The sequence below is a fragment of the Sinocyclocheilus rhinocerous genome, unplaced genomic scaffold (genome assembly GCF_001515625.1).
Source record: "Sinocyclocheilus rhinocerous isolate Xijiao unplaced genomic scaffold, SAMN03320098_v1.1 scaffold1365, whole genome shotgun sequence".
Lineage (NCBI taxonomy): Eukaryota > Metazoa > Chordata > Actinopteri > Cypriniformes > Cyprinidae > Sinocyclocheilus > Sinocyclocheilus rhinocerous.
The window spans coordinates 271,550-298,687 of record NW_015628688.1 but is presented as its reverse complement, the minus strand read 5'-3'; the positions used below and the strand labels follow the sequence as shown (position 1 = coordinate 298,687).

The following is a 27,138-nucleotide window of genomic DNA, read 5'->3' as shown; positions in this document are numbered from 1 at the left end:
TTTCCTTGGTTTCGGCTGTAAACAAAGCAAAGCAGCGCTGCATTATAAAAAGAAAAAATACCATCTAAACTTTTCTAAAGACTAATTTCCCTTCAGACATACATTCATATAAACTCCTACCTCTAAATGAATCGCGATTTGTTTAGCATCTCAACCAATTTGAATCGTCACATATTTGAATCGATTTTCTCAACCGGCTCGCGGTTAATCGTTACATCCCTATAAAATGAGTGCGTGTGAAGAGTACTTGCAGTATGCATTTGAGCAGTAACAATCTACTAAGATCAAGGCAAGTAGCAAATTAGATGAACTTTTCATTCTTACCACATATGTTGTCTTTACTAAGCAACAGTTTCTGGGTCAATACGAGAATTGTTTTAATAATCAACTAATAATAAGAAATGTTGGCCTGCTGTAGTGGTTCACGCATAATGCAATATAATCCGCCACTGTGAAAATGTACCAGTGTTTGGCTGGTGTTCATTTCCCTCCCTGTACTTGTGACTATACAGTATATTACTTCCACTGTATAATGTGGTTAAGTTGGCCTAGTTACTGTTTCCTTTAATGAAGTTGAATTGCTCAACGTGCTGCAAGACTAAATCGTGTCAGATATGACCACATAAGTTTCAGATATATTTCTGTTTAGTTAATGTGGAAACCTGTGTGTGGCCGGGTGGATTCATGTGCACACGTCATGTGTCTGCATGTGTGCGCCGTTCTCTTTACGTGACCTTCTCTTTCTCAGGAATCCCTGCGTAAGCCGTCTCGTCGTCTGGTTTGTGAGAGCAGTAATAAAGCTCTGACGTTACAGAATGCTGGAAGATTCTCTGCCAGCTGGTTCATCCTCTTCAGTGATGTGCTGGTTCATGCACAGGTTAATTAATTTTAACACAAAATTTACCACCCTGTAATTTTCATTACACTCATTTTTCATTTTATTCATGTTTTTTTTATTGTCTTCATTCATTCAGGGAACTATTCCATCAAAGAAGCTTGTGAGTATTGTGTTTTTAAATTCCTGCTTTCACAGAAGCAGTGTATACTTTACGGCTTGATTTGAGCCTGAAAAAAAAAAACATTATAAAGCCTGAAATGTCCACATGGAAATTGTTCCCATGCTAAGGCCTCTTCGTTTCTTCTTTTTGAAACATCAGCTGGCATCTTTTCCCTTTTTTTTTTTTTTGCTTCTAATTGAAGTTCATTATTCTGCCAATGAAAGATGCATGTAGAGTCATGCTATATTGTAATCAGATTAAGGGAAAGAGTGGGCAACAGAGTTGATAGTGTGAATGTTAAACTTTGCTTTAACATGGAATCTTTATGCACTAACTATTTTGTGCCCAATGTTAAACTTGTTTAAAACCGATCAGTGTGTTGAAGACGTGGCCTGGCAGATAGTGTGCATATTCCAATGTGAATTCAAGTCTTGCTTGTGTCATTTGCAACACATTCTCCCTGTCATTATTAGCCAGCATTGCTGGCTTTTTTTTGCAAAACATTGCTATTGTTTTGTTGCATTGTTAACTAAAACTACTATACTGTTAAATAAAGCTTAAGTAAAATATAAATGTTAGATGAAAAAATGTAAATATTGCATTGGCAAATAACTTGAATAATAAAAGTACTAAAACTAATATAAAAATAAAGCCATATAGAAATATGTATAAACGAACCCAATATAAATGACAGAAACACATAACAAAATTATTCAAATGAAAACTGAAAATATTAAGATAAAAGCTAGTTCAAAATTTTAATACATGCTATAATAGTATATAAATAATACTAGTACTACATCAGTAAAATGGCAGAAAACCAGAAATGGAATTAAAAAATAATAGTTAGGGCAACTTATAAAACATTTTGATCCTAGTTTTAAACTGGTTTTAAACACTGAATCTCCATTAATTTAAACTTTAAAAATATATCAGTTGTTGTTTTCGAGCGTGTGCGCGTGTGTGGTACAGGTATACCATGTCCCCACAAGGATAGTAAAACCTGCAATTTTTGATGATGTGGTTACAAAATGTAGATGTCCATGTGGAAATAGTTTTTAAAATCAGACTAAAAGTTTTTTTTTTTGTATTATTTATTTAGAAAAATTACAAGTGCCCATTTTTTGTAAGTGGTAGGTTTAGGGGTAGGGTTAGTGGATAGAATATAATGTTTGTACAATATAAGTGTCTATGTCTATGTAGAGTCATCATAAAACCAAAAAAAACATTGTGTGTGTATTTGTTTGTCGGGTATGCTGGCATATTGCGTCATATTGCTTTGTGGTTTTTTAAACTTGAACTGTGTATGTTCTGCTGTGATGTTTTCTTTGCACGCTTGGTTGGTCTGTGTTTCTTCTTGGTCTAATTTGCCAGTGATTTGAAAATGGCAATGACATTTAAATGTTTCAATTCCTCCCTTGTCTGCACACGCTTTTAATTACAGTTTTTTTTACAATGTCTAACCACTCACACACCTCAGAGGGGCTCTACTTCACCCATATACTATCATATCATGCCATAGCACATCATATTGTTCTGTTTCGTTGCATACTTTTTATTTCCTTAAAATGAAATGGATCTTTTTAACTGTTGATTTCTGCCTGTAGTTGTAGTAATATGTTTGGGTGTTGGGTGTGGTTTCCCTTGTGCAAGAGTAGTTACATGGGTGTGTGTTTGTGTGAATGGGTGGGTGAAGCTCCTTGAGGAACTGACAGTGTTTAATATGGCTAATGTGTTTTTTTCTTTCAGGCAAACCTGTTTTATTCACAAATTAGATGCATTTCCTGTTTAAAGGTGCCATAGAATGCATTGATACAATATTTTAAATTGTTCTCTGATATCTACATAGAAGGTATGTGGCTTAGGTAAGGGCAAAAAATCTCCAGAAACGGTTTTACATGTCCATTTACAACCCTAGGATTTGTCCCTAGAATTAAATGGTCTGTTTTTACCTTATTTGGAAGGGTCATGAATAATAAAGTTGAGCTCTGCTCTGATTGGCTGTTTCACAGTGCGGCTCAATGTTGAGCTCTGCTCTGATTGGCTGTTTCACAGTGTTGCTCATTTCAGTAGCTCACAGCAGGAAGAAACAGGGAAAATATATATTTCAATACATTCTCCCGCAGTTATATCGTTGGGTAATTATACTGTATATAAAATGCGGGCATCAGGGAGCCGCTATTAATATGCGGGGCATTGAAACTTATTTCGAATGCACGATCGCTTTTTACTTTCACTTTCAAAACTGTTATTATTCGACTATGCCAAGGTAAATACAGTTTTCCATTCTATGGCACCTTTAAATTTTATTTTCATGAATCTGCAGCAGCAGAGCAGAGGTTTTATTCCCTTCTTAATATACTGTAGATGAGGCAGTGGTTTGCTTATAATGTAACTGATTAAATTCTCTCTCTCTGTTTCTACAGTTCTCATCTCATTACGTCTATCCACTTGCTACACTCTGGGTGGAGCCCATCTCAGATGAAAGTGTGGGCCAGTAAGTTATCCATCTTAACATCTTTTATCTTTCGTTTTCAGTTTTAGTTCATTTGAATGTAATTTAGTTTAGCACGTGACATTTCATTAAATATTAAATGGTCTGGAATGGTCAACCCATCAACCAATGAAAAACGTTTCTGCCCCAGTTTAAACTATGACTGTCATTACTAGACATGGCCTTAAGCTGACCACACCTGAAGATAACTTTGTTGTTCTGGCAACATCCCCTTTGGAAAAGGTAATGCTCTTGATGCGGTAGGAATTTGGTTGAGAAGTTTTTCTGTTTTGCGTTAATTCTGCCATCCGCTGGCTTTCTGGTAGGGGAAGTGGCTGAGAGCCATTAACCAGGCCATTGAGGACGTGCTTGCTTTAGGCCTGAACGGAAGGACACGTGTGTCTAGAAGCAGCCAGAAAGGTGACCCACCTGTGTCACGCACGTCTACCTACACTTTCAGCAAAGAGGGCCGACTCAAAGATGCCACGTATGAGGGCCGCTGGGTGTCAGGCAAACCTCACGGCAAGTGAGTGCATGCCCATAATGACTGTTTGTATTCACACTCTATACAATAAAAAACATTCTTTCAAAAATTTCTCTCAATCACTTAAGCAGGGCTGTCATGCATTTATATTTTTTTCAGGGAACACCGGTGGTAGTCCTGCCTAACGTGCAAAAACCTTTGAATCCACTGTGGAGCATGTTGAATTAACTGTGGTTCACATGTACCTGTAACTTCTGTTCTTTTCTTTAATAGAGGGACTCTGAAGTGGCCAGAGGGGACAGTTTACTGTGGCACATTCAAGAACGGGTTGGAAGATGGGTCAGTATGCACAGTTTAAGATTAACATAAATACCTGTGTTTGCAGATTCTTTGTTATACACTAGCATTTATAGTGTTTGCAAAGACTTCTGTTATGAATAAATGCTGTTCTTTTGATCTTTCTATTCATCAATTATCCTGATAAAATAAAAACACATGACAGTTTCCACAAAAATATTAAGCAGCACAACTGTTTTCAACACTGGTAATAATGAAAAAAAAAAAGTCTCCTGAGCACCAAATCAACACATTAGAATGATCATGTGACACTGAAGACTGAAGTAATGACAGCTGAAAAGTCAGCCTTGATATCACAGGAATAAATTACTTTTTTTAAGATTCTAATAACAAAACAGTTATTTTAAATTGTAATAATATTTCACAAAATGACTGTTCACTATCTTGATAAAATAAATGCAGCCTTGGTGAGAATAACCATTTCTCTTTTCTTTGCAGATTTGGAGATTTTATGTCGCCCAACACAACCTTAAACAAGTTTGAGCGTTACCAAGGTCACTGGAAGGAGGGGAAAATACATGGCTTTGGCACATTTTGGTAATAATCATGTAAATGTGTATATTATAAAGCTCTTTGAACCATTATCAGTTAATGGGGGACCCTGAACATCTTAAATTGTTATAGTTGCCATCTAGTACCTTGCCCATGGTCTGATTGTGGTCTTTGCAGGTATGCTTCAGGTGAGGTATACGAGGGCTCATTCAGGGACAACATGTGTCATGGTCACGGCATGTTACGGAGTGGAAAGTTAGCCTCTCCTTCCTCCAGTAGTGTGTTTGTGGGCCAGTGGGTTCAAGGCAAGAGAACAGGCTATGGGGTGTGTGATGACTTCAGCAGGTATGTTCATTGTAGTTATCAAATTTGAGATTTTAAACATCCTCCTGAACAATTCATTAATATGGTTTTATATCTCCCAGAGGAGAGAAATACATGGGAATGTGGCTCGATGACCAGCGTCATGGAGTCGGAGTCGTTATAACTCAGTTTGGAATGTATTATGAAGGAATCTTCTGTAATAACAAGATGATGGTCAGTTGAGATGTTATTATATGCCTGCATTGAAGTGCCTGTAAATTGCTTATATTAAATATACACTTCTTTAGCTGTTTTGGCGCTAGATACAGTGTGTACTATTATTTGAGCAACTTACTATGTCTTTTGTCTGATGTAGGGCAATGGGACTCTTCTCTGTGATGATGACACAGTCTTTGAGGGAGAGTTTTTAGAGGACTGGACTCTGTGCGGAAAGGTATCTTTGAATTAATTTTACCAATTTCTGTCACAGTAAATCTATAGAAAATCTATTTGTGATTTGTGCATGTGAATGCTTCTGTGTATCTGAATCTCCTGTGGTTTTATGGATGTGAAGGGCGTTCTGTTCATGCCTAATGGTGACTCTTTGGATGGGGTCTTTGACGGTCACTGGGGAGCCGGTCTAAGAGTGGCTGGAACTTTTACAAAACCCTTTGAAGCTTTGAGGAGAGAAAGAAAGATACCGTAAGTGTGTCATGAATAATGCTTTGACCTACTGCATATTTATTTGTATTTTTTAATCTGTGTTTGCGTTTGTGTGTGTGTAGTGTGGCTGGTCAACACGCAGTGCCTGCAGAAGAAAAGTGGAAGGCAGTGTTTGATGAGTGCTGGAGTCGATTAGGCTGTGAAGGTCCTGGAGAAGGAGTGCATGAGAAAGCCTGGGAGAACATCGCCATCGCCCTCACTGCCAGACACAGACAACAGAGATACACCTCAGAGCACTACACACACACACACACACACACACACACACAAAACGATGAACAAGTAAAGGTGTGATCACACTTTGTAACATACAGTACAAAATGCTTTATACTCTGCAACATATAGTTAAGGGTTTAATGTTACACTCCAGGGCTTCTTTTTTTAAAATTAAATAACAAATACTAATTCAATAGTTCACCAAACTGGAACTTTGGTACACAAAAGACAAAACTTTTTTATTTGTATGCACAGGAATGTAAGTGAACAGAGCATGAATAAATCGTCAGTGATTTATGTTTGTCTATAGTCCAGAGGAGCTGAGCCGATCTCAAACTAAGATGCTGGAGAGCCTTGAGGTGATTCCTCAACATGTGGGCCCTGTTACTGCTGACTCCTACAACAGCATCCGTCGGTATCTCTTGAAGGTGAGATGTTCAAAGGCTTATTAACACCAAGTCTGCACAGCTGTACAGATGCATCAAAAAGCATTTGGACACTTATGGTCACAATTAAGAGTGTCATTGAATTAGATACAAAATATAAATCCAAGTGGCATCTGCAAACAGATGATGCTAGAGCTTTTTCAGAACTAATTTACTTTTCTAAGCCATGTTTGCAATGACACCAACTGGTGTGAAGGGGATTTTTAGTGAAGAGACCTGGCTTAATTTATATAGATCACAGATGTCTTAGCACAGTAACCACAGGTGGTCACATAGTCTTCATCTTGATTTTGATATTGTAAGATGTATATGATTTTCATTTAAAATAAATGCCATTTGGTTTAATCATTTCTTACATAATGCAGTTATACTACTGTTCAAAAGTTTGGGGTGGTTACTAACTCCCTTTAGGCCTGTGATACCCCTCATCACCCTCTGGGCTGGCTGCTGGAGACCCTTGTGACTGTGTACAGGATGACTTATGTTGGTGTGGGCTCTAATAGACGCTTCCTACAGCAGGCAGTGGAGGAGATCCAGTCGTACCTAACGCGCATATTTAAAATAGTCAGGTAACACTTCTCATGCTTCAATATGAGTTACCAGAAACCTTTAGTGCTTTAAAAGCCAGCAGAGCATTTTGCAAAGCTCATAGGAATCATTTGACTTGTTGTGAAGGTTCTGTTCTTCTTTTAGTTTTACTACTTCATTACTTAATGAACTCGGCTAAATGTAATAATGAGGTATACTGTTCATTTCATTACAGTCTCAGAGACCACTGCATACTTGATATTCCTTATAACCTTATAAGGAATATTAAGTAGGTTGTTGTTTTTCAAATATTTGTGTTACAAATATGTGCTGCAGGTTTCTGTTTCCTGGTCTCCCTGAGGATGGAGGTTTTATTTTGGATTCTTCCAGTTCCTCAGATGAGGGCACAGAGTCTCTTAACAGCAGTACACATTCAGAAACACCACAGCAGGGGTAAGACAGCATCACTGTCACTCGACTACTGTTTTGTTATTTCTGATTTTCGCACTTTTTAGTTGCATTACATTACATTAAGTTAAATTTACTCAGATCTATCTATTATCTATTGTCGATCTATTATATATTTAAAAATCTTTAGTAGCATTGTACATCTCTTTACTGTAACTTTTGATCATTTTAATGGATCCTTGCTGAATAAATGTTTCAATTCTTTAAAAATCGCTCTTACCACAGAAGATAAATAGATGTATACAATAGATGGATATAGTTACTTTCTGAAAGTATGACAGTCTTGTGTTGTGTTACTGCAGTTGGTTAGTGAGCAGCTCAAGTCTTATCCTGCCGGTGTTGCTGCCGAGGCTTTACCCTCCTCTCTTCACTCTCTACACACTAGAGAAAGAGAGAGAGGAGGAGGTGTACTGGAACTGTGTGTTAAGACTCAACAAGCAGCCTGATCTTGCTCTTCTAGCCTTCCTTGGAGTACAACAGTAAGTGACAATAGTAACAGTACCATATGAAATATTATTCTTTTACAGTGTTTATGATACATTTATACTGACCCTAAAAAGTATTTGGACACTTAAGTCATTGCAGTACATGGAAAATATCAAACTAACTGGCATTCATGTTAAACATATGGCACAAAAACTTTTTTCAAATAGGACATCATGAAAAGAAGTTTGGTTGATGAAACAATGGATATATTTGATATATGATATTTGGACACCAAAATATCATGTCCTTGGTAATTAATTAGAAGGCATTGCAAAAATGCATTAGTAGTCGATTCACTTTCACAATTTGCAGTAGTCAGTCAGCACTTTCTATGAAGACTATTTATAATGCAGTGCATTTATAAGAGTATTCTTACTTTATTATAATGCGTGCATAGTGCCTTATGAAAATAATAAAAAAAAAACTTGTATGTATCATCTCATGAAAAATCGTAATGACAGTTTTAATATTATTTTTCTGACCTATTTGTGGTTATACCTTTAAAGAGTATGATGAATTATAACACGTAATAAACACCATGTTATGTCCACTTAACTTATAATGGAGTATAGTTCCCATATTTGTAATGTATTGTTAGTCCCTTATCTTGACAAAGTCTTCTTGTAATCCAAAAGGCTTTATAATGTGGTCATAATCATTTCAAAGTGTTCATTGTCTGATTTTAGTAAAGTAACCAAGGTTTTGTCTATTCTTAAACAGCCATAAGATACTATGAGATGGTTACAAGACATTAAACTTCAAAAATGTCAAGATATGAGACTCATAATACATTATAACCATAGAAACTATAATGGTAACTTGGATATAATGTGTTAATCATGTGTTAAAAGTAATCATTCACTTAAAAATGATAACCAGTATTAAAATTTATTATAACTTGTGTTATGATTATTCATGAGATCATACAAAATACGTTTTTATAAGGCATTATGCATGCAAAAGGCAATATTATATTTGCTATGTTTAATATTTCAAACCCAATGAAATTAAATGTGTTTTTTTGCTATTTTTAAGCATATAAACATTTAATTTCATAAGCGTGCAAATACTTTTTGTGGCCCCTGCATATACAGTAATAACCAATCAAAGCCCCAGGCCAGGAAGGACGGTGGTTTTTACAATGTTGAGTTGAATCAATGTCATTTTGTTTTCCAGAAAGTTCTGCCCAGTTTCTATCTCTGTATTGGGAGAGAAAAAGCAGGTAATGCTTTCTGTCATTTCTAAGAAAATAATCAGTAATGACACTGATGGTAAAATATAACTTTATTGGTTTAATCGATTTTAATGGACAGGTCTTGCCTTGTACTAAAGACGCCTGCTTTGCAACTGCTGTTGAAACCCTGCAACAGATCAGGTAAAGATAGTCATGTGTGTAACAAAGGCAGAAAACAACAACAGGAACACTTCATTAGCTATCTCCTTTCTATTTTTATTTTTGCTTCTACAGCACAGCATTCACTCCCTCAGACAAGTTGCAGGTGATACAGCTGACCTTTGAGGAGATCACCCAGGACATGCAGGCTCTGCTTGGGCAAGATTTTCTGTGGTGCATGGATGACCTCTTTCCAATCTTCCTCTATGTGGTGCTCCGCGCACGGTACTTTTATAAACCTTTCACTGCATATGGACTTATTGGCAATAAAGTTATCAGTTGAAACATTAATGTATGTGCAGTTTGTCTGCCCACGTAAAGAACCTGTCACTTGTGAATGTGTAGGATCAGAAACCTGGGCTCTGAAGTGAGTCTGATAGAGGACCTTACAGACCCCAGTCTACAGCTGGGACAGCTTGGATTCATGTTGACAACTCTCAAGGTGAGAATTAAATTATATTTTCTTTTTTTTTTTTCACACAACTTCAGGTACAAATAACATTATTACTTATAAAATCATAAGGTTATGTCGTTAGAATATAAATTTTTACCTTGATTATTTAAGATTAGGCTTGTTAAATTCTTAGTTTGAAAGCTTAATGTAAATTTCTGAACTTGAATCTGAATAATAAATGTATGACATGACCTTTTAAAGTCTTTAAAGGGATCATCAGATGCCCATTTTCCACAAGTTGTTATGATTGTTTAGGGTCTTAATGAATAGTCTGTAACATAGTTTGGTTAAAATTTCTCAATGGTAGTGTAAAACAACACTCTTTTTTTCCCTGTCAAAAACAGCTCTTTTCATAGCGAGCTGTTTCCTTGCATGCCGCTTTAAATGCAAATGAGCTCTGCTCGCCCCGCCCCTCTCTTCTGAGCCGCTCTTTGAGAGACGGTAAACTTTAACTGCATTTGTTGTGAAACTTGCTAACTAGCACATTATTAGGAAAGGCAATTTGCAAATATTCATTAAAAAAACCTTACACTCACTTCTTCTGTAGGTGAAGCTGGATCACATATGATTTGCGTGAACATAAGCGCATTTAGGTAGATCGGGGGCGCATTCCCTTCAAAAACAAACGTAATCCACTGCGTCTTCAGCGACTCAGATGTCGGGAGTAAATGACGACTGCTATGTTCATTATTACATTTAACAACAGAACACCTCAATCGCTTAGGAGTCATTCTTGTCTACACCTAATTATTAAACAAATTTCAACTATCAAATGTGTTGATATTGGGTCAGTTGTGTTCAGCATGCAAAGATGATTATTGTGAATTAGGGCAGAACTATACTGCCCAAAAACTTTTTGACAAAATATTCAGTATCTTGATAATTATGTTTTCCACACATTTTTAACTACGAACACAACTAGGGATGTTCATTTCGGTTATTTTTCCTAACCGACAACCGGCGCTCGTTAACCGATTAGAATTGAATTAAATTAGAAAGGATAAGTGTCTGTGACCCGTTAAAAATACTAAAATTTGTTTCCCAGGGATTAATTTTACATGCGCAAAAAGCAGCAAACAACAGAACATGAGGATTCACATGGTCTTCATATCACATTACGCACCTGCAGCTAGGGATATGCCGGTATCAAATTTTCATGTTGCGATTAATTGCTAATGCTTTTATTATGGTATTCGGTATTATCACGATATTGAAATTTAGTTTAAAATAGTGCTGTCATAATACAGTATAACAGGTTTAATAACATTTTTCTTATAACAACATTTAAATGCAATAAAGCAATACTGGAAAAAAAAACACACTGCTCAGTTTAAATATGTAGTCAAATCTGTGCCGTTAAGTGCTATCACCATACCACCGTGATGTTATGCAAAACATTTTGTTTCACGTAGATATTGGAGCGCGAGTGAAGTAGGCTACATAATAAATAATAATTTGTCATTCAAATACATCGCGAATACGCATTAGGCCTATTTCTGAATGAAATAATAAAATGCGACTTATACGTGACTTGTGTGTTTTTTTTTTTTCTCTAAAAACACCATTTTTTATACATGTAGAGTATTTTAACCATGCAGCAAATCTTTTTAAATATTTTGATGAATTACAAAAAAAATAAAATAAATGACTCTTTAAACCGTTTAACTGATTGTATTAATCGGTCAGGGAAATGATTTAACGAGATTAAAAAAACACTGGGTGGATCTTTATTATTATAGGGTGGTTGTGTACACACACTGCCTCCACACATTTCAGTTCAAACAACTTGTAAAAGTGCATGTCGCATCCGATGACCCCTTTAAGGATTTGATGAATTTTAAGGATAATCTCATCACACACAATCACTGGTCCCCTTTCATTCTCTTCCATGTTTTACTTTAATCTCTTTCTGGCTGTTTATCTCTGCCCTTAGGCTTGCTACAACCAGATTCAGCTTGAGAAGACGACATAGGAGGGGTTGGTTTGTGAGTGGTCTTACGGAGTAGGTGCCATTTAAATAGACACGGATTACAGGTCAAGTCAAGATGTGCTTATTTATTTCAGGTCTCAGAAATAAGCTCACTTTCCATTCATCTCTCTTAAGCACTGTTCTACAGAGATTACTTCAATTGTTATAACTGTTGAGACTCTCACATTGACCATCTGACTGACAGTAAAGTTACCCCTTGAAAAAACATTCAAGTACATTTCAACACCCACATTACCTGGGCAGAAAAGAGACTTTTTCTGTTTTATACAAGATAGCAGAATAAACACTCCGCATGTGTCACTAAGGTTATTATTAAATGCAATTTTGGTAATAACTGACACTCGTTACTATATATAATATTCTGTATCAATCTGTCTCTGGCTTTTGTACTGATACTCAAATATCAGAACTTACACAAAAAAACAATGAGGGGTTTTGAATGAATTCTCTCGGATTGACAGTGACTTTAACAAATACATTTACCCTGTATAGAAATACAGTAATAAACTAAAACCACCCTTATTTATATAAGCAACAGCAATAAATGTCAAATATTTTGCTATAGAAAACCCATACCTAAACTACTGTCGGCAAGTTTTTTTTATTTTTATTTTTTATGTTTTTTGAAAAAAAAAAAGTATCTTATGCTTAACAATGCAGCATGTATTTGATCAACATACAGCAAAAGAAGTAATATTATTTCAAATTTAATATTATTTCAATTTAAAATAACTTTTGTTATATAATTTATTTCTGCTATGCAAAGCTGAATTTTCATTACTCCAGTCTTCAGTGTCACATGATCCTTCAGAAATCATTCTAATATGCTGATTTGCTGCTTACGAAATATTTATTATTATTATGAGTGCTGAAAACAGTTATGCTGTTTAAAATTTTGTGCTTACTGTTGAAAATTTCAGTCACTTTTAGTCAATTTACTGCATCCTTGCTGTATAAAAGTTTTAATTTCTTTCAAAATTTCTTACTGATCCCAAACTTTTGAACGGTAGTGTACAAAAATTATCCTTCTTAAGGAACTTGGTTCATTATCACTGGCTTTAGGAAATTCACTAAAATGAGTCAGGCTTTCCGGTGCTTTTTAAGAGAGAGATTCAAGGAGACAGCATGTGCTATTTTGTTCATTTGCACCGTTGTAAAGCAGTGGCATCAGTTTTTAGAAAACATAACTTGTTACTGCAAACGCTTTGAAAATAGTTACTGTCACCCTACTGAAAAATGTAAACAAGTTCATAGTATCGCTACTTTTAACTTGTAATCAAAACTAAAAGAAATCCTAAAGCTGCATCCCTAGTAATAAGTACAGTGTAGTTTTTTTATTGGGTTACTGGTTTTGTTGCCATTTTGCACATAAATAAATTTGAAGTCTTGCGAATGCGATGTAGGTATTATAAACTGCAAGTAGAGATTTTTGACTTAATAGTGTTATTGAAGCCCCTACATGTAAAGTCAAACAATATTGAGTTGTATTTTAAAATTTACATGTATAATCCATCTGTGTAACTTTGAAACACCATGGGTATTTTGAGAAGTGGTTTCCATTTCAGCATGACGTGAAACTTTTTACTGTATGAAATTTGATTTAGTTGTAATTATATTATCTAGTCTTATCAAGCTGTATCAGAGTGAATTTAAGAAATTTTTAGAACTAATACACTGAAGACTAAAGTAATATTTTTTTATGCCTATTTGCTGTTGACTAAAGATGTGGCATTCAACACTATGCAATAAGGGAGTACAAATTTAAATGGCAGGGCCCCTAAAGGACCTCAGCATGTAGTATTTTGCACTGGAAAAAGTAGCAATAACCTTCACATTTTGCTTGTTTCACGAATGCCTTTATTCATGAATCTGTGTGTGTGCACGTGTGTGTGTGTGTGTGTGTGTGTGTGTGCACGCGTGTGTGTGCGCGTGTGTGTGTGTGTGTGTGTGTGTGTGCGTGTGTTTTCCTCTAAATGAATCTTTTGTACATTTGAACATGCACTGAGTTTTGCTGATGTCACACAGCCTTGTTGTAAGATCTGGTTGGAGGATGTGCATATATATGACTTGCTAATAAGAAATGAAACAAACAATAACTTTATAGAATAATTTTCTAAATTTTTTAAAAATCTTTGAATATCCAAAAATTACAACCAGCTAATTATTTGCAAATTATATTATTGTCTGATTAATCTTCCTCCCAGTATTTCAGTTTGTCACTAGTTAGGTCATTGTCATTGGCTAAGGATTGCATATGAAGATTAAAAAGACAACCGCACCTTTACTGTTAAATATAAAGGCTGATTTTTATTTTATTTTTTTCAGAAGATTACTGGTTTTGATAAATTACTGTCATTGTTGATCTAAATGTACTGTCACCTTGAAAATGAATTTGTTCAACACGGTTTGACAACACAATTTGTAATTGAAATCATATGAAAAAGCAATAATTGAACTGTTTTGTAAACAGTTTTCTGGCAGACTACTTTCACTGTTTTAATAAAAAATGGCATAACTGGGAGATAAACCTTATGTTGTCATTTTCCTTTCCTTCACCTTGCTTGTATAGTTATGAACTGATAATAATATAGATAACAGAAAGAGTTGATGAGGTTCAATTTAAGACCATTAGTGCTGGTAAAGTAACATCTGTGACTTATCAGCAATGTGATGTCCTGGATTATAGCTCAGACTTTTTTACAGTTGAAAAAATCTTCAGGCCATCCAAAATGAAGATGAGGATTTTTTTTTTCTTCATCAGAAGAGATTTGGAGAAAATTAGTATAACATCACTTGCTCACCAATGGATCCTCTGCAGTAAATGGGTGCCATCAGAATGAGAGTCCAAACAAATGATAAAAACATCACAATAATCCACAAGTAATCCACACAACTCCAGTCCATCAATTAACATCTTGTGAAATGAAAAGCTGCTTATTTGTAAGAAACACATTTATCAAGACGTTTTTCTCACTTCTGACCAAAATACAAGTCCATAATAACTTTTAGTCCATCCCCCGTTGTCCTCTCACATCAAAATACACCAACATATTTGTTTAGAACTGTTTTGGAGTGTTTTTGCTTGTAAAGAGTTCTTGATCTGTGTGTATTTCTCTCCTAATTCAGACGAGACAACTTTTTCAGAAGAAAGCAATACTATGGTTAGACTCATATTTTAGCCGGAAGCAGCAGTTTGAAGTTAAAAACACCTTAATGATTGATTTGTTTGTTAGAAACCTGTATTAGACTTTTGTAACGTCGTATTGTGATGTTTTTATCAGCTGTTTATGCTCATATTCTGATGGCACCCATTCACTGCACAGAATCAAATAGTGAGCAAGTGATGTAATGCTAAATTTCTTCAAATCTTTTTGGATGAAGAAATAAACTCCTCTTCATCTTGGATGGCCTGAGAGTTTCTGGATGAACCGTTCCTTTAAAATAATGCTCATTGCTTCATGAAATGTTTTTTTCTGTCTATTTAGTGTCTATTCATTTGATTGCAATTGTTATTAAGTTAAGTCGACTGGCATTGTGTTTTTATCTTTGTCTATTGTGTAATGATAATGTCATGAGTTTTTTTTTTATTTATGTGATGTTTTTTTATGATTCTTATTTTCCATTTTTTCTGTAAAGTTGGTAGGGCCGTATTGTGTAAGTGTGAGTGTGTCTATGGAGCTCTAAAAGCAGGAGGAGGTAAGAAGCTTTGAGTGGCAGGCGGTCCTATGGAAGTGCTCGCCGAGAGAGGCCGGCCCCTCGCAGGATTAAGTGGGATAGAAAAGGATTACAATCTGAGTTTCTAGAGACATTTTATAGTAAAATAACATGCATGTTGTCAGGCCAGAAGCAGAAGATCACCTTAATATAAAGCTAAACTGACAAGATGCTCCACAGCTACCTGGTCTAAACGTAGGATGAAGAAGCCTCAGTGTGGTTTGGAGGAAAACAGTGGCAGGAGTGTAAGAAGGTAAGTGTAGCATCATAATCTAATCTTCACATGACGGCCTCTTGACCTGCTTTTGTAGCAGAGTTCAGAGATCACAATCGATGTGTAATTTCATTCTTAAAATGGATGAAACAGTTTCCAGATGACTTCCATTTGAGATGTTTTAATTGTATTGTAGACAATCTTTCTAACAAAAGACACTGACTAACCGTTATATTATTATATCTAACATAGGCTATCTCCAGAATAAAGGCTATAAAGTAGATAGGTTTCTTTTGAAGCATGTGTATTTTTATTAGAACTTTTTTATTCTAATTTATGTATTTTAATATGTTTTTATAATGTGTAATTTTTTAGTTTGAGACACTTAAATGTGTTCGTAATCGTTCATTAAAATGACAAATAGAAGCTATTATAGTTTGTACTTTAAAACACTGCAATCAGCTAACTCTGTAACGTTCCTGCCAGTTTTGCTCTCATAATTCATAATTTATGATTCTGCAGCAGAAATGCAAATTATGTTCTTGTTGTTGACATTGCTTTGTTTCATTCAATTTTTTCCTAAATAATCCTTCCTTCTCGTTAGGTTATTTTAATTTATTTTCAGTTAGAGGCACTTGAAAATGTTAGGAATACGGAATCAAAATGACCAGTTGAAGCTTAAGTTTTTTTTTTTAAAGCAAACATTCTTGTTTCTTTAAAACATCATTTGTAGCCAACGTGCAATGGTTCTGCCAGTTTTGCACTTATAATTTATAATTCTACAGCAGAAATGTAGATTGCACCCTTGTACTCTTAACATTGATTTGTTTTATAGGATTACAGTGATCTGATGAACAGAGAAATTTGTCCTGCGGCAATCAATGGAGGAGGATCCAGTGATGCAACCTGGACATGATGACAATGGTGCGTCTTTGCAAATACACAGAGCAGTGATGTTGTACCTTGACATGCACAAAGGTAAACCAGCAAATCAAATACTACAGAAAACTGAGTCTTGTTCTCTTTCACAGATGTAGGTTTGGCTCAGATCTTGACAGAAGTGGTAGAGGAAGTGAGACTGTCCATAGACAGAGACATTAACGGTGCCGATCTTCTGTACAGTCTCCTTAGTGCTCCTTGGCTTTACTCTCTTCTCAGGGTATGACGTGCTCATTCAATACTTATACCTATGACTATCCACTTTTGACATTATCCCAGGGCAGGTCATTGGACTCTGTGTGTGAAGAGTTTGCAGCTGTCTTGCACATGAAGGATTTGATATTTCCTGTAGGTATATGAGCGTCTGGTGCAGCACAGTGGAGATGCCCCAAGCCCATACCTGTCTTATTCCTCGAGACTATCTCAGGAGGTCAGTCAATGCATTTTATTACTGACTTTGCTTTGAAGGGCTAATTTACAAAGATGTCAAAATCTATGATCCTTCCTTCAGCCATCAATCATATGAAACTCTCATGTCATATATCATGCCATAAAACAGTCAAATTTAATCAATGAAACATGTTCATGTTAGTCAAAGACTACAGGACGTTCAGTGTATTTAATAGTAAAAAGCTATGTGAACTCACTGATTATATTAAGCAGACCTGGAACTGATTGATTTCAGCAGATTTCATTTTCCCATCATGCCTTGCTTCAGACTGTTAAAGGAGACTAAATGTTCAAATTAAGTGTTATTTTGTGTTTTTGCACATTAAGAAAGTTTATTTAAAAAGGAATAACTACGCACTACATTACAGTGATAGTCTTTAGAATTATATTAAGATGTGTTTGAGCTATTACTAGCCACCTGGATATGGGTTAACTTATTTTGATTATTTATTTTTAAAACAATTGTTACAAGTACAGTGAACTTTTTTCAAATGGTTTGAATTACTTTAACTCATCTGGTTTAACAGTGTATAATTATTTGTGAAACCATAAATTCCAAGTCTACCAAAACTACTCATGAGGGTGAGTAAATGATGATTTGAGCGCAATAGTATATTATAAGTCTTCTAAAGTCATACATACAGTAAGGGTGAGTAAATGATTCAAATATTTTCATTTCCAGGTGAAATAATCCTATCAGCCTCTATTTTCTTTTCATCATCGGTCTTCTGCTGTCCCACAGATTATGGCCAGTGTGCGAGGACTGGCTGCTCCCTCCTCTGAGGCACAAGAACTTTATATTCTGCTGAAACGCCCTCATATGCAGGTTAGAGTCTAATTTGGTTTGCATTTATTGCTATTATAACAATTTGATTATGGTGCATTTATGTAAATTAAATTTAGGTCAGTCTTTTTGACCTTTCATTATGTATTTCTCCCCAGGCTTTGCTCTCTGCTCATGATTCTGTGGCCCAGAGGGACTACGGTCCAGTGCTGCCGCCTCATCCTGACAAACTGCCTGACAATGAAGAGGCCATAAGGATTGTTTGCCTTGTGAAGAATAAACAGCCTCTGGTAAGCATGAAATCATAAATAGCACCGCAATTTCAGATATGTTACTGAACAGCTTAGCTGTAATCCCACTTAAATGTCCCTCGTTGCACTACAGTGCAATATCATGTAAAGGGTATATGGCATAAAATATTTTTTCTCATCTATGGTAAGATCTGTATGGTTACGTAATAACAGGTTTTAAAACCTATTCAGATCAGATGTTTGAGTCTTATTTTAGTACATAAATACAAATCCCACCGATCCTACCACTGGTTTTGAGCTTCAGTGTTCATTCTTATGATCACGGTGCTGTGTTATAATCTACAATGCTGTTTATTCCTAGATGGATGTTACAGTGAAATGAAAAAGGGTAAGACTTTATTTTACAGTCTCCATGTTATACATTACATGATGTATAAATAATTATATGCAACTAACCCTAAACCAAACCATAATGAAAAACATATCAAGAGTAACATCTCGTTTGTTCGTCTTGGAACAGTTTTTCTTCACTGAAGCTTTAACTCAAATCAATACTTTACCTTTGTGGCAGATAGAAACATAATAAGTGGAATAATGTAAAGCAAGAAGCTTGTTGTCACAAAATAATCCCCTTCAGAGAGATAACTTCCTGTTTTAGCCCATATCCAGTTCCATCCCAGTAAAGACAGATCATGTTGTCATTGCAACAGAATGTGCTTTTACTTGTCTATTATTTTGCCATATTGTAAGATCCCCACGATTTGTCTTGGTTTAATGTTTGTTGGTTAGCATGCTCATCCTGTTTTCTCACTTATAAGTGTGTCAAAGAGGGCAAGCCCAGTTACTGGAACAGCCTTAGGCGACTCACAGTGGAGAAACTGGCTTTAGCCAGGCGTTTTGGCTCAGGGGAACAGAGTCTTCTGGGGTCTGCAGGCGGTCTGTCATCTTCCATCAGTCTGCTGTTCTCAGAACAGCCGCACTCACTGCCCAGGTATCAGTCCACTGCGAGCTGCAACCTGGGCTGCCAAACTGCCCATCTCACGGGAGGAAGTCTGAACCTCTCAGCTCCGACTGTTTATGACTCTGTGGTTATGGGTAAGGCTCATCCTGTCCCAAAGACATCTACTGTTGGCCTGACAAGGCCAGACACTGTCTTACTGTGTTTAAACGTGAAACCAAACTAATCTATCCTGTTTTGTCCTTCATAACTTAAAGAGAACTGTGCAGATGGTGTAAAAACCATAGTCGAAGATCAACACCGTACATGCACAGCTTGCAGCACCTCATCTCTAGCCTACCCACGCTCATACTGCCCACGTGGATGTGGCCCCCATTCCCAGACAGCCCCCTCCAGCCCTCTGCTTCAACGGCACCACACTATAGGTGCCACCTGCTCTTCTCATCCAGCTCTGGTGTTCACGAAGCAACACAGCCTGGATGAGCTGAGGTCAGCTGTCCATACCGTTGCCAGTAGTATGGACCAGAGCATCAGCGAAGCTCAAGATCTCAGGCAGAAGATGGTAGAGGTAACAGAGAGAATGACGGACAGTGTGGAGGAAAACGCCAAGGCATTGAGTCTGTTGGTGGAAGTGGTGGACAAACTGCAGGGTCTTATTATTGCCAGCAAGTCTCCAGAAGTGACTTCCAGACCCCAACACGTCTCAAAAACGGCAAGCGGGCCCAACTTGCCTGGCCAGCCGATTGCACCAGCCAACGCTCCTTGTGTTTCATCCTCCTCCTCCTCCTCATCTTCATCCTCAACTGCATCGTCGTTTTCCTCCTTTTCTCTAAACTGTAACACGGATGTTCCTTATGTAGCACCACAATGCAACCCCTGCAAGTCTTCATCATGCCAGACCAGAAACAGGTCTGTAACACCAGGAAGTAAAACTGGACAGACTTCCCTATCAAATGGTTTGACGGCCTCCACTCCTAATGATGACTGTAATACAATACTCTGCCTCTCTAGCCAGAAGAAAAAGTCAAAGATGAGGAAATAAGAGTGACTGTGTTCCCACTTCTCTCTTCACTTTACTCTTTGCTGAAATTGCTGGTTTTGATTTTACCGAATGCTGCGGTGATGTTCTCTACAATGGAACTATCCAACAAGCAGGCAATTACTTGTTCTTTTTCTTTATTGTATCTCTTGTTCATCTCAACCACACTCAAGATTCATGGAACATTTCATTTGATTGGTGCTTGTCAACATTGTTCAAAAGTAAAACGTTTCCTTGCCTTCAAATAAAAACACTTCATTCAACATTCTACATTCTTCATCTGAAGCTCTTTCATCAACCCTATGTGTCTTTCCCATAAGTTCCTCTTTGACCTTTGTCACACTTTTAGTTTAGGTCAAGTCAGGCATGTTGACTGGATTTCACAATCTTATTACCACAGTGTCCGTCCTCCTAAAAATTTCATCAAAACGTGATCTCCATTGCACCCACAGCCTCCCTCCACTCATGTGCAGCAGTAAGATCGTCTGTGGGACATACCATGTGACGCCTGTTGTAATGGACAACCAACTAGTTGACCATTTTTGTATGTTTCCCATTTTTAGGAGGCAACTATTAGGAAGAATGAAAAAACAGGGAATATCTTTATTTCAAGGGTGATATATGGAGGACTGGCAGATCGCAGTGGTGAGTAACCTGTTGATATATATATTTTTTTTTCATTCATTCATTCGTTCATTTATCATTTATTTATTTATTTTATTTATTTATTCAGATACTTTTTGTTCTTTGAGCTCATACTTATCAAAGATTCTGAGTGGTTTAATCATGTAAATAAACTGATGCTAAAAGTTAAAAGTTGAAACAGAAGTAGCACCAGATAATTTCTTCTGAATTGTGATGTACACACCCATGAAATAGGTTATCAAAAAAGAAAAATGTGAAAAAAAAATTAAAATAAAACATGCATGGATGATTCATTCAAAATAAGATCAATAAAATGCATTTAGAAAATAGATTTCTTGCAGACTTTGCAGGTTAAGTGTATTTCTGAGCCGTTAACATCAAATAGTAGAGTGATAATTTTCATGTTTTTTAAAAGTAATAGACTAACAGTAGTAGTCTCTAATGTGTGTGTGTGTGTGTGTGTGTGTGTGCGTGCATGTCTTCTAGGACTTCTTCATCCTGGTGACAAGCTGGTGGAAGTGAATGGACAGAAAGTGCGGGGACTGCAGCCCGAGCACGTCATTCAGATGCTGGTAAAGTCAAGATAAAAACCTCTTTTGTGTTTCTTATATCCTTCCCATTACATAATATCTAAGACTTTCAAGCCATTACCTACTCTTATAATGACTGTATCCATTCATGCAGTGTCCCACATTTTATAGGTGCAATCTCAAGGAAATATTCTTTTTAAAGTGATCCCTAATACACCACAACCCACCAACAGCCAACCAGCCGTAAGTGCACAGTAAATATCTTAATTAAATATTAACTCTGCACTATGCGAGTATTATATTTAATAAATATATTTCTAATATTCTACAAATATATTTAATAAATTATTACATTTAATAAATACTCACTATATATAGTTCCTTTCTGTGTTAAAATAAAGACTTATTAAAAAGGTTAAAAATGTGATTGTTAAAGGGATAATTCTCCCAAAAATAAAAATTCTGTCATGAATTTCTCACCCTCATGTCGTTCCAAACCTGTAAGACCTTCGTTCATCTTCAGAACACAAATTAAGATATTTTTGATGAAATCCGAGAGCTTTCTGACCCTGCATAGACCGCAACGCAGCTGACACGTTCAAGGCCCAGAAAGTTAGTAAGGACATTGTTAAAATTGTCCATGTGGCATCAGTGGTTCAGCCGTAATTTTATGAAGCTATGAGAATACTTTTTGTGTGCAAAGAAAACAAAAATAACGACTTTATTCAACAATTTCTTCTCTTCCGTGTCGGTCTTCGATGCAATGTTACATGGACTATTTTAACAATGCCATTACTACCTTTCTGGGCCTTGAATTTTTAAGTTGCGTTGCTATCTATGCAGGGTCAGAAAGCTTTCGGATTTCATCAAAAAACTAAATTTAATTTGTGTTCCGAAGATGAATGAAGGCCTTACGGTTTGGAACGACATGCGGGTGAGTAATTAATTACAGAATTTAAATTTTGGGGTGAACTATCCCTTTGATTGTTTGTCTCTTGTCTCCCATTAGCTGTATGTGAGAGCCATGGTGAATTACAGTCCTCTGCAGGACCCTGCGATCCCCTGCCCAGATGCAGGCATGGCGTTCAGTAAAGGAGACTTGCCGAAGATTGTCGACCAGAGGGACATCCGATGGTGGCAGGCCAGGAAACTCCACAGTGCCTCATTGTGTTGTGGCCTCATCCCCTCCACTAACCAGTTCAGATAGTCAGTTTTGAATTATGCTTAATTAAGTTAAAAAATTATGTCATTGATAAATTTGTGAGCAAGATTGATATTTATTTCCATGTTTTGCAGTAAGCAAAGGGAGTTGTGGTGGTCCCAACCTTATCAGGCTCACACCTGCATCAGACCCTGTACGTTAATAACATACACACACCGATGTATGAACTTCTGTGCACTCTTTAAGATGTTGGTTGGCATCATAAGCCTCTTAACCCCTGCCCTCTCTCTACCCTGATCTAATTACTTTAAAGAAGCTTGAAAGTGAACTGTTCTTGGCATGATCCTTCCTTCATGACTGATTGACTAGTCCTGTCCACTTTGCACTCAACCGTTAAGGTGAAAGAAAGATAGATACTGTTATTTCTAAACACCAGATGATTCTTCTGCATATCCTTCTGAGGAATTAGGAGCATCTGAAGTTTGCAAGGTCCCTGAACATTTCAAGCTCATTTCAGGACGGATTGCTCAGTGTACTGCAGGCTTTGCATAGAGGCTGTTGTTGAAGGATGGAGAAGTTAAAACTATATAAGACTTAATGACCACAATCCTGTAGCTCATGACAAATTATGTTTTAAACCGATTTTTTAATCACAGTAGCAGAAACAGCTCATTTATATTATCTCAAGGTCAGAGAGAGTTATCTTTATTGAAAAATTCATCTTTACATATGTATTAAGTTGTACAAAGAATGCTGCTTATGATTTGCTAATTGCAGTCTTGATTACCCACAATGTTGCATTAATATTATTAATATATAATATCTTTATTTATTACTAGTCTAATTCTTTGTCATTTTCTTTGCTTTGGTATGTAAAGTGAGTGCAACAGATGTTGGTATGTATCTTTTTTGTCTTTCCCCATATTTTTAGTGTTAGCTTAGTATGTTTAAATTTATGACTAAAGTGTTTAGTTTTTAAACTGTACATTCAAATAATATATTGTATGCTCTTTGAAATATGGCACGTCACAGGTATTGCTTTCATAAAATCTTCACTATTGAGAACTGTTCAGTGTTTCATGTGATTTGTTTCTGTTAAATGAATTATCAACAAGAAAAAAATATATGAAACTTGTTTTTATCTATAAGGAATTGGCTTGAATTGAATTGTGAGAAATGGGTGTGTATGAACTAAATAGAGACGATTTTGATTTCATGTTGATTTCATTCGTTAAGAACATGTATAAAACATTTGTATTAGTTGTGTAGTGTGTTGAGTGTGACTCTCTTTGTTCTGAAGGAGAAGAGGAGACAACAGATGAGAACAAATGCATTGAAACAGGTGATTATCCCCCTGAATCCATATCTTAATTTATTTGACTTCTTTGTGGTAATATATGAAAGCTTGTTTCTGCACGGAATAAAAAATAGCAACTTCTCATCTCACAATTGTGACTTCTCTGAGTTTATATTTAGCAATTTCACAATTCTGAGAAAGAAACTCTTAATTGCAAGATATAAACTCAGAAAAAATCAAGTAAGAATTGTGAGATGTCAAATCAAAATTGTAACAAATTGTAAAAATAGTGGAAACGGTGGAAACAGGCTTCCTTAGTAATAGTATGGGTTGTCTGAATTTAACAGTGTTGAATTAATTTTTTTGTTCTTACAGACGAAGAAGATTTTGAGTTCGGTAGGTAAGTTTAACATTTTATGGAATGAGAGAATAATTTAGATTTTATGTAAATATTAGATTTTATGTAGATTCGCTGATTTGTTATTAAAACATTTGTCAATGATCTTTAATTGATCAAATCTTTGTTTTGCCCAGTGTCAGAGGAGGGTGAGAATGGTGAACATATGCAGGGATTATATATAGGTATGAAATCTGAATTACAAATGTAAATTTTGGCTCATATGAACACCTAAATGAAAAGTTAATTGTTTAATTGTTTGAATCAGCGGGGTTCCGACACAGTCTGCGTGTATGGAGAAGGAAATCATACAGAAAGCGAAAGCCGTCATGTTATTCCTGTGGTGTCAGCAGCTGCCATAACACCTCAGCCACCGTTTATGAAGAGGTGGTCCACTACCAGCGCCACATAGACGATCCCCCCTGTCTCATTGTGCTCATTGGTATGGTCCTCTTTGTGCAGGATAATTTTATCCATACATGAACGAACAATAACTATCATTTGTCTTATTGGCTGTTTTAAATTTGTCCTATTAAAGGCTTCACGCTTTTCCATGTTTTTCACAGCTCCATCAGGAGTTGGTGTAAATGAACTACGCAGGAGGCTAATCAAAATCAACCCTAATACGTACCAGGGACCAATATCTCGTATGTGGTCCATTTGATCCCTTTAACCTCTGACTTAAAGGTTCTGTAAGCTAGTTTTTTGAAATATGAAAAAATGTCCTGACTACCCTCAGATTTTGGAGGGCTGGATTTTAAAGAAAGGCTGTGTGTTTGAAGTTAACAAAATGTCTGAAATTGCTTACAGCATCTTACATTATTTAACAAAACGGTCTGATGTTATAAGTTGTCTCTTGTTTTGTTCAAGACACAACACGGTCCCAGAAAATGGGTGAGAAGAATGGCCGTGAATATCACTTTGTGACCAAGGAAGTGTTCGCGTACATGGTGGTTAATCACAAGTAATCTTATTGCTTATGTTTAAATACTTAAAAAATATATATATAGTTGGCAATCTGTTCTTGTGATTCGGCTTACTCTGGGGTGTTTTTTGTGTTTTTAACAATGTCCAGATTTCTTGAGTATGGACAGCATAATGGACACATGTACGGCACCAGCTTAGACTCGGTCCAAGATGTTTTGGACAATGGAAAAATATGTGTTATTGACCTTGAACCTCATGTAGGTGTTATTTATGTTTATCAAAACCACACTTATGTTTTTATCATTAGTTTGGTTGCAAACAGTGATGCACATGCACATATCTGTTTATTCCAGTGCATTCATTCAGTCAGAACCAAGAAGCTGAAGCCCTACATCATATATGTACGGCCTCCGTCTCCTGCCCGCATGAAGCAAACAAGAAAAGACCCACATTTTCTTTCCAATAGATACATCAAGAGATACTTTTATGTAAGATATGCATTTGATATTTCTTGCAGTACATTTTTTTCTGATAACAGGTTGATTAGCTGCTATGAACATAAGTAAAGAGTGTGTTCATGAATTCTGGTTATGACATGTAACACTGTCCCACTGGTTTTCTCAGGACAAAGACTTTGAGGAGATTGAGGAAGCAAGCAGGACTATGGAGGCCAAGTATCGTCAGTACTTTGACTGTGTGATTGTGAACGATGATCTGCAAGATTCATGCATGGATCTGTTCACGGCTATACAACATGCTCAAGAAGAACCACAGTGGATTCCTGCCAGCTGGTTTGCTCCTGATCATCCATGATGCAGAGACATGCATAAGAACAAACAAGGGAATTTTTGAATGGTTGTAATTAATGTAAAAGAACTGAATTTTGAAAAAACAAATGCCTTTGTTTGTAGTTTAGGAAAAATGAACTTTCATGTGTACCCCTGAGTAAAATCTTATTGGTGCAATTACTTTGTCATCAGCAATTGTCTGGATTATCATTTTACATACAGTACATATACTGTAAACACATATTTAGGCCTCGAGGGTCTTCACTAATGTCTTATGAGATCTATAGGTTTATTTCTGGTGATTTCAACTATGTTTACACTAGTGTAGAAGCTATTTTTGTGTCTGCTAAATGAAATGTAAATGTGGCATATTACACGTGTAAGATGTCAATATACAGTATATTGTAATATTTTTGAGTTCTATATGAATTTAGCCCATGCATGTGCTAAAGTTGAGTTGCAAATATGGCCAAGTCAAAAGAGCTCTCGCAAAAGCTATAGAGAAGAAATATCATTACAAAAGGCTGTAAGACGATTTTCAAGTCACTAAGGCTGATGATACACGGCAAATTTTTAAGCAATTTTGCCGGGCAGCTTTTTTTAAGCAACATTGCTTGGGCACTTTCCCATTGAGAATGGGTAACAAATTTCTATCTGGATACTTTAGATTGGTCGTGAGCCCTGTGTCTCACCTGGTTGCCTGTTGACGGCAGCATTGCTCCGTGTATCATCAGTCTAAAAGTTCCTAGAGACACAAATGTCAGCATTACTCATAAGTTTAAAAGGTGTTGTACCAGAAAAACTGATGGCATTAAAGAGAAAGCACAACATCATCAAGGGGAATACAATGTCTGATCAGAGCAAGATTTACTTGCAAGATGACCCGATGAAAGGATGAAGAAACATTTCAATGGAGCGTATCGGAAGAACACTATACAAACATGGCCTTCATGTCAGGACACCTTACCGAATGCCACTCTTCACAAATAATATAAAAGGCTGACTTGAATATGCTAAAATTAATTTGTGGAGTTCAGGAAAAAATGTTTTATAGAGTAATGTGACCAAACTTAACTTTTTGGACCCATGGACCCATGTCTGGTGCAAAAAAAGGCAAAGCTTATGAGCAGCAGAAGACCATTTCCATAGTCAAACGTGGTGGAGCAATCCTGTATGAAGGACATTATGGATTCTTTGAAGTATCAGGCTAT

At 36.3% G+C, this 27,138-nt stretch overlaps 2 protein-coding genes across 3 annotated transcripts in view; both read left to right on the top strand.

Moving 5' to 3' along the window:
• LOC107738114 (alsin-like) overlaps positions 1–12,121 on the top strand; it is a 24,679-nt gene extending 12,558 nt beyond the window's left edge. The window contains exons 11-31 of the mRNA XM_016549803.1: positions 749–877; positions 975–998; positions 3,425–3,495; positions 3,669–3,735; positions 3,819–4,018; positions 4,250–4,315; positions 4,772–4,870; positions 5,003–5,170; positions 5,251–5,362; positions 5,505–5,582; positions 5,703–5,830; positions 5,914–6,073; positions 6,373–6,495; positions 6,925–7,082; positions 7,378–7,494; positions 7,812–7,988; positions 9,172–9,217; positions 9,309–9,370; positions 9,464–9,613; positions 9,734–9,830; positions 11,776–12,121. Coding sequence (XP_016405289.1) covers positions 749–877; positions 975–998; positions 3,425–3,495; positions 3,669–3,735; positions 3,819–4,018; positions 4,250–4,315; positions 4,772–4,870; positions 5,003–5,170; positions 5,251–5,362; positions 5,505–5,582; positions 5,703–5,830; positions 5,914–6,073; positions 6,373–6,495; positions 6,925–7,082; positions 7,378–7,494; positions 7,812–7,988; positions 9,172–9,217; positions 9,309–9,370; positions 9,464–9,613; positions 9,734–9,830; positions 11,776–11,814 — 2,271 coding nt within the window. The 3' untranslated portion in view covers positions 11,815–12,121. The remainder of the gene's footprint in view (positions 1–748; positions 878–974; positions 999–3,424; positions 3,496–3,668; positions 3,736–3,818; positions 4,019–4,249; positions 4,316–4,771; positions 4,871–5,002; positions 5,171–5,250; positions 5,363–5,504; positions 5,583–5,702; positions 5,831–5,913; positions 6,074–6,372; positions 6,496–6,924; positions 7,083–7,377; positions 7,495–7,811; positions 7,989–9,171; positions 9,218–9,308; positions 9,371–9,463; positions 9,614–9,733; positions 9,831–11,775) is intronic.
• Positions 12,122–15,305: 3,184 nt separating this feature from the next.
• On the top strand, positions 15,306–26,078 carry LOC107738104 (MAGUK p55 subfamily member 4-like). 2 transcript variants are annotated; one of them, XM_016549779.1, is made up of 21 exons: positions 15,306–15,799; positions 16,596–16,684; positions 16,792–16,919; positions 17,052–17,129; positions 17,892–17,975; positions 18,092–18,223; positions 20,745–20,826; positions 21,313–21,398; positions 21,528–21,599; positions 22,366–22,562; positions 22,653–22,711; positions 23,397–23,414; positions 23,819–23,860; positions 24,191–24,211; positions 24,350–24,397; positions 24,481–24,654; positions 24,779–24,859; positions 25,083–25,176; positions 25,288–25,396; positions 25,493–25,627; positions 25,764–26,078. In XM_016549779.1, the coding sequence occupies exons 2-21, from the start codon at positions 16,642–16,644 to the stop codon at positions 25,950–25,952; spliced, it is 1,872 nt and encodes a 623-aa protein (XP_016405265.1). In that variant the 5' UTR covers positions 15,306–15,799; positions 16,596–16,641; the 3' UTR covers positions 25,953–26,078. The 2 variants fall into 2 exon arrangements, with proteins under 2 accessions (XP_016405265.1, XP_016405266.1); XM_016549780.1 differs by lacking the exons at positions 21,313–21,398; positions 21,528–21,599; positions 22,366–22,562; ... (9 more) ...; positions 25,493–25,627; positions 25,764–26,078 and adding an exon at positions 19,003–19,279 and having other exon boundaries at positions 19,400–20,811.
• Positions 26,079–27,138: the final 1,060 nt, after the last annotated feature.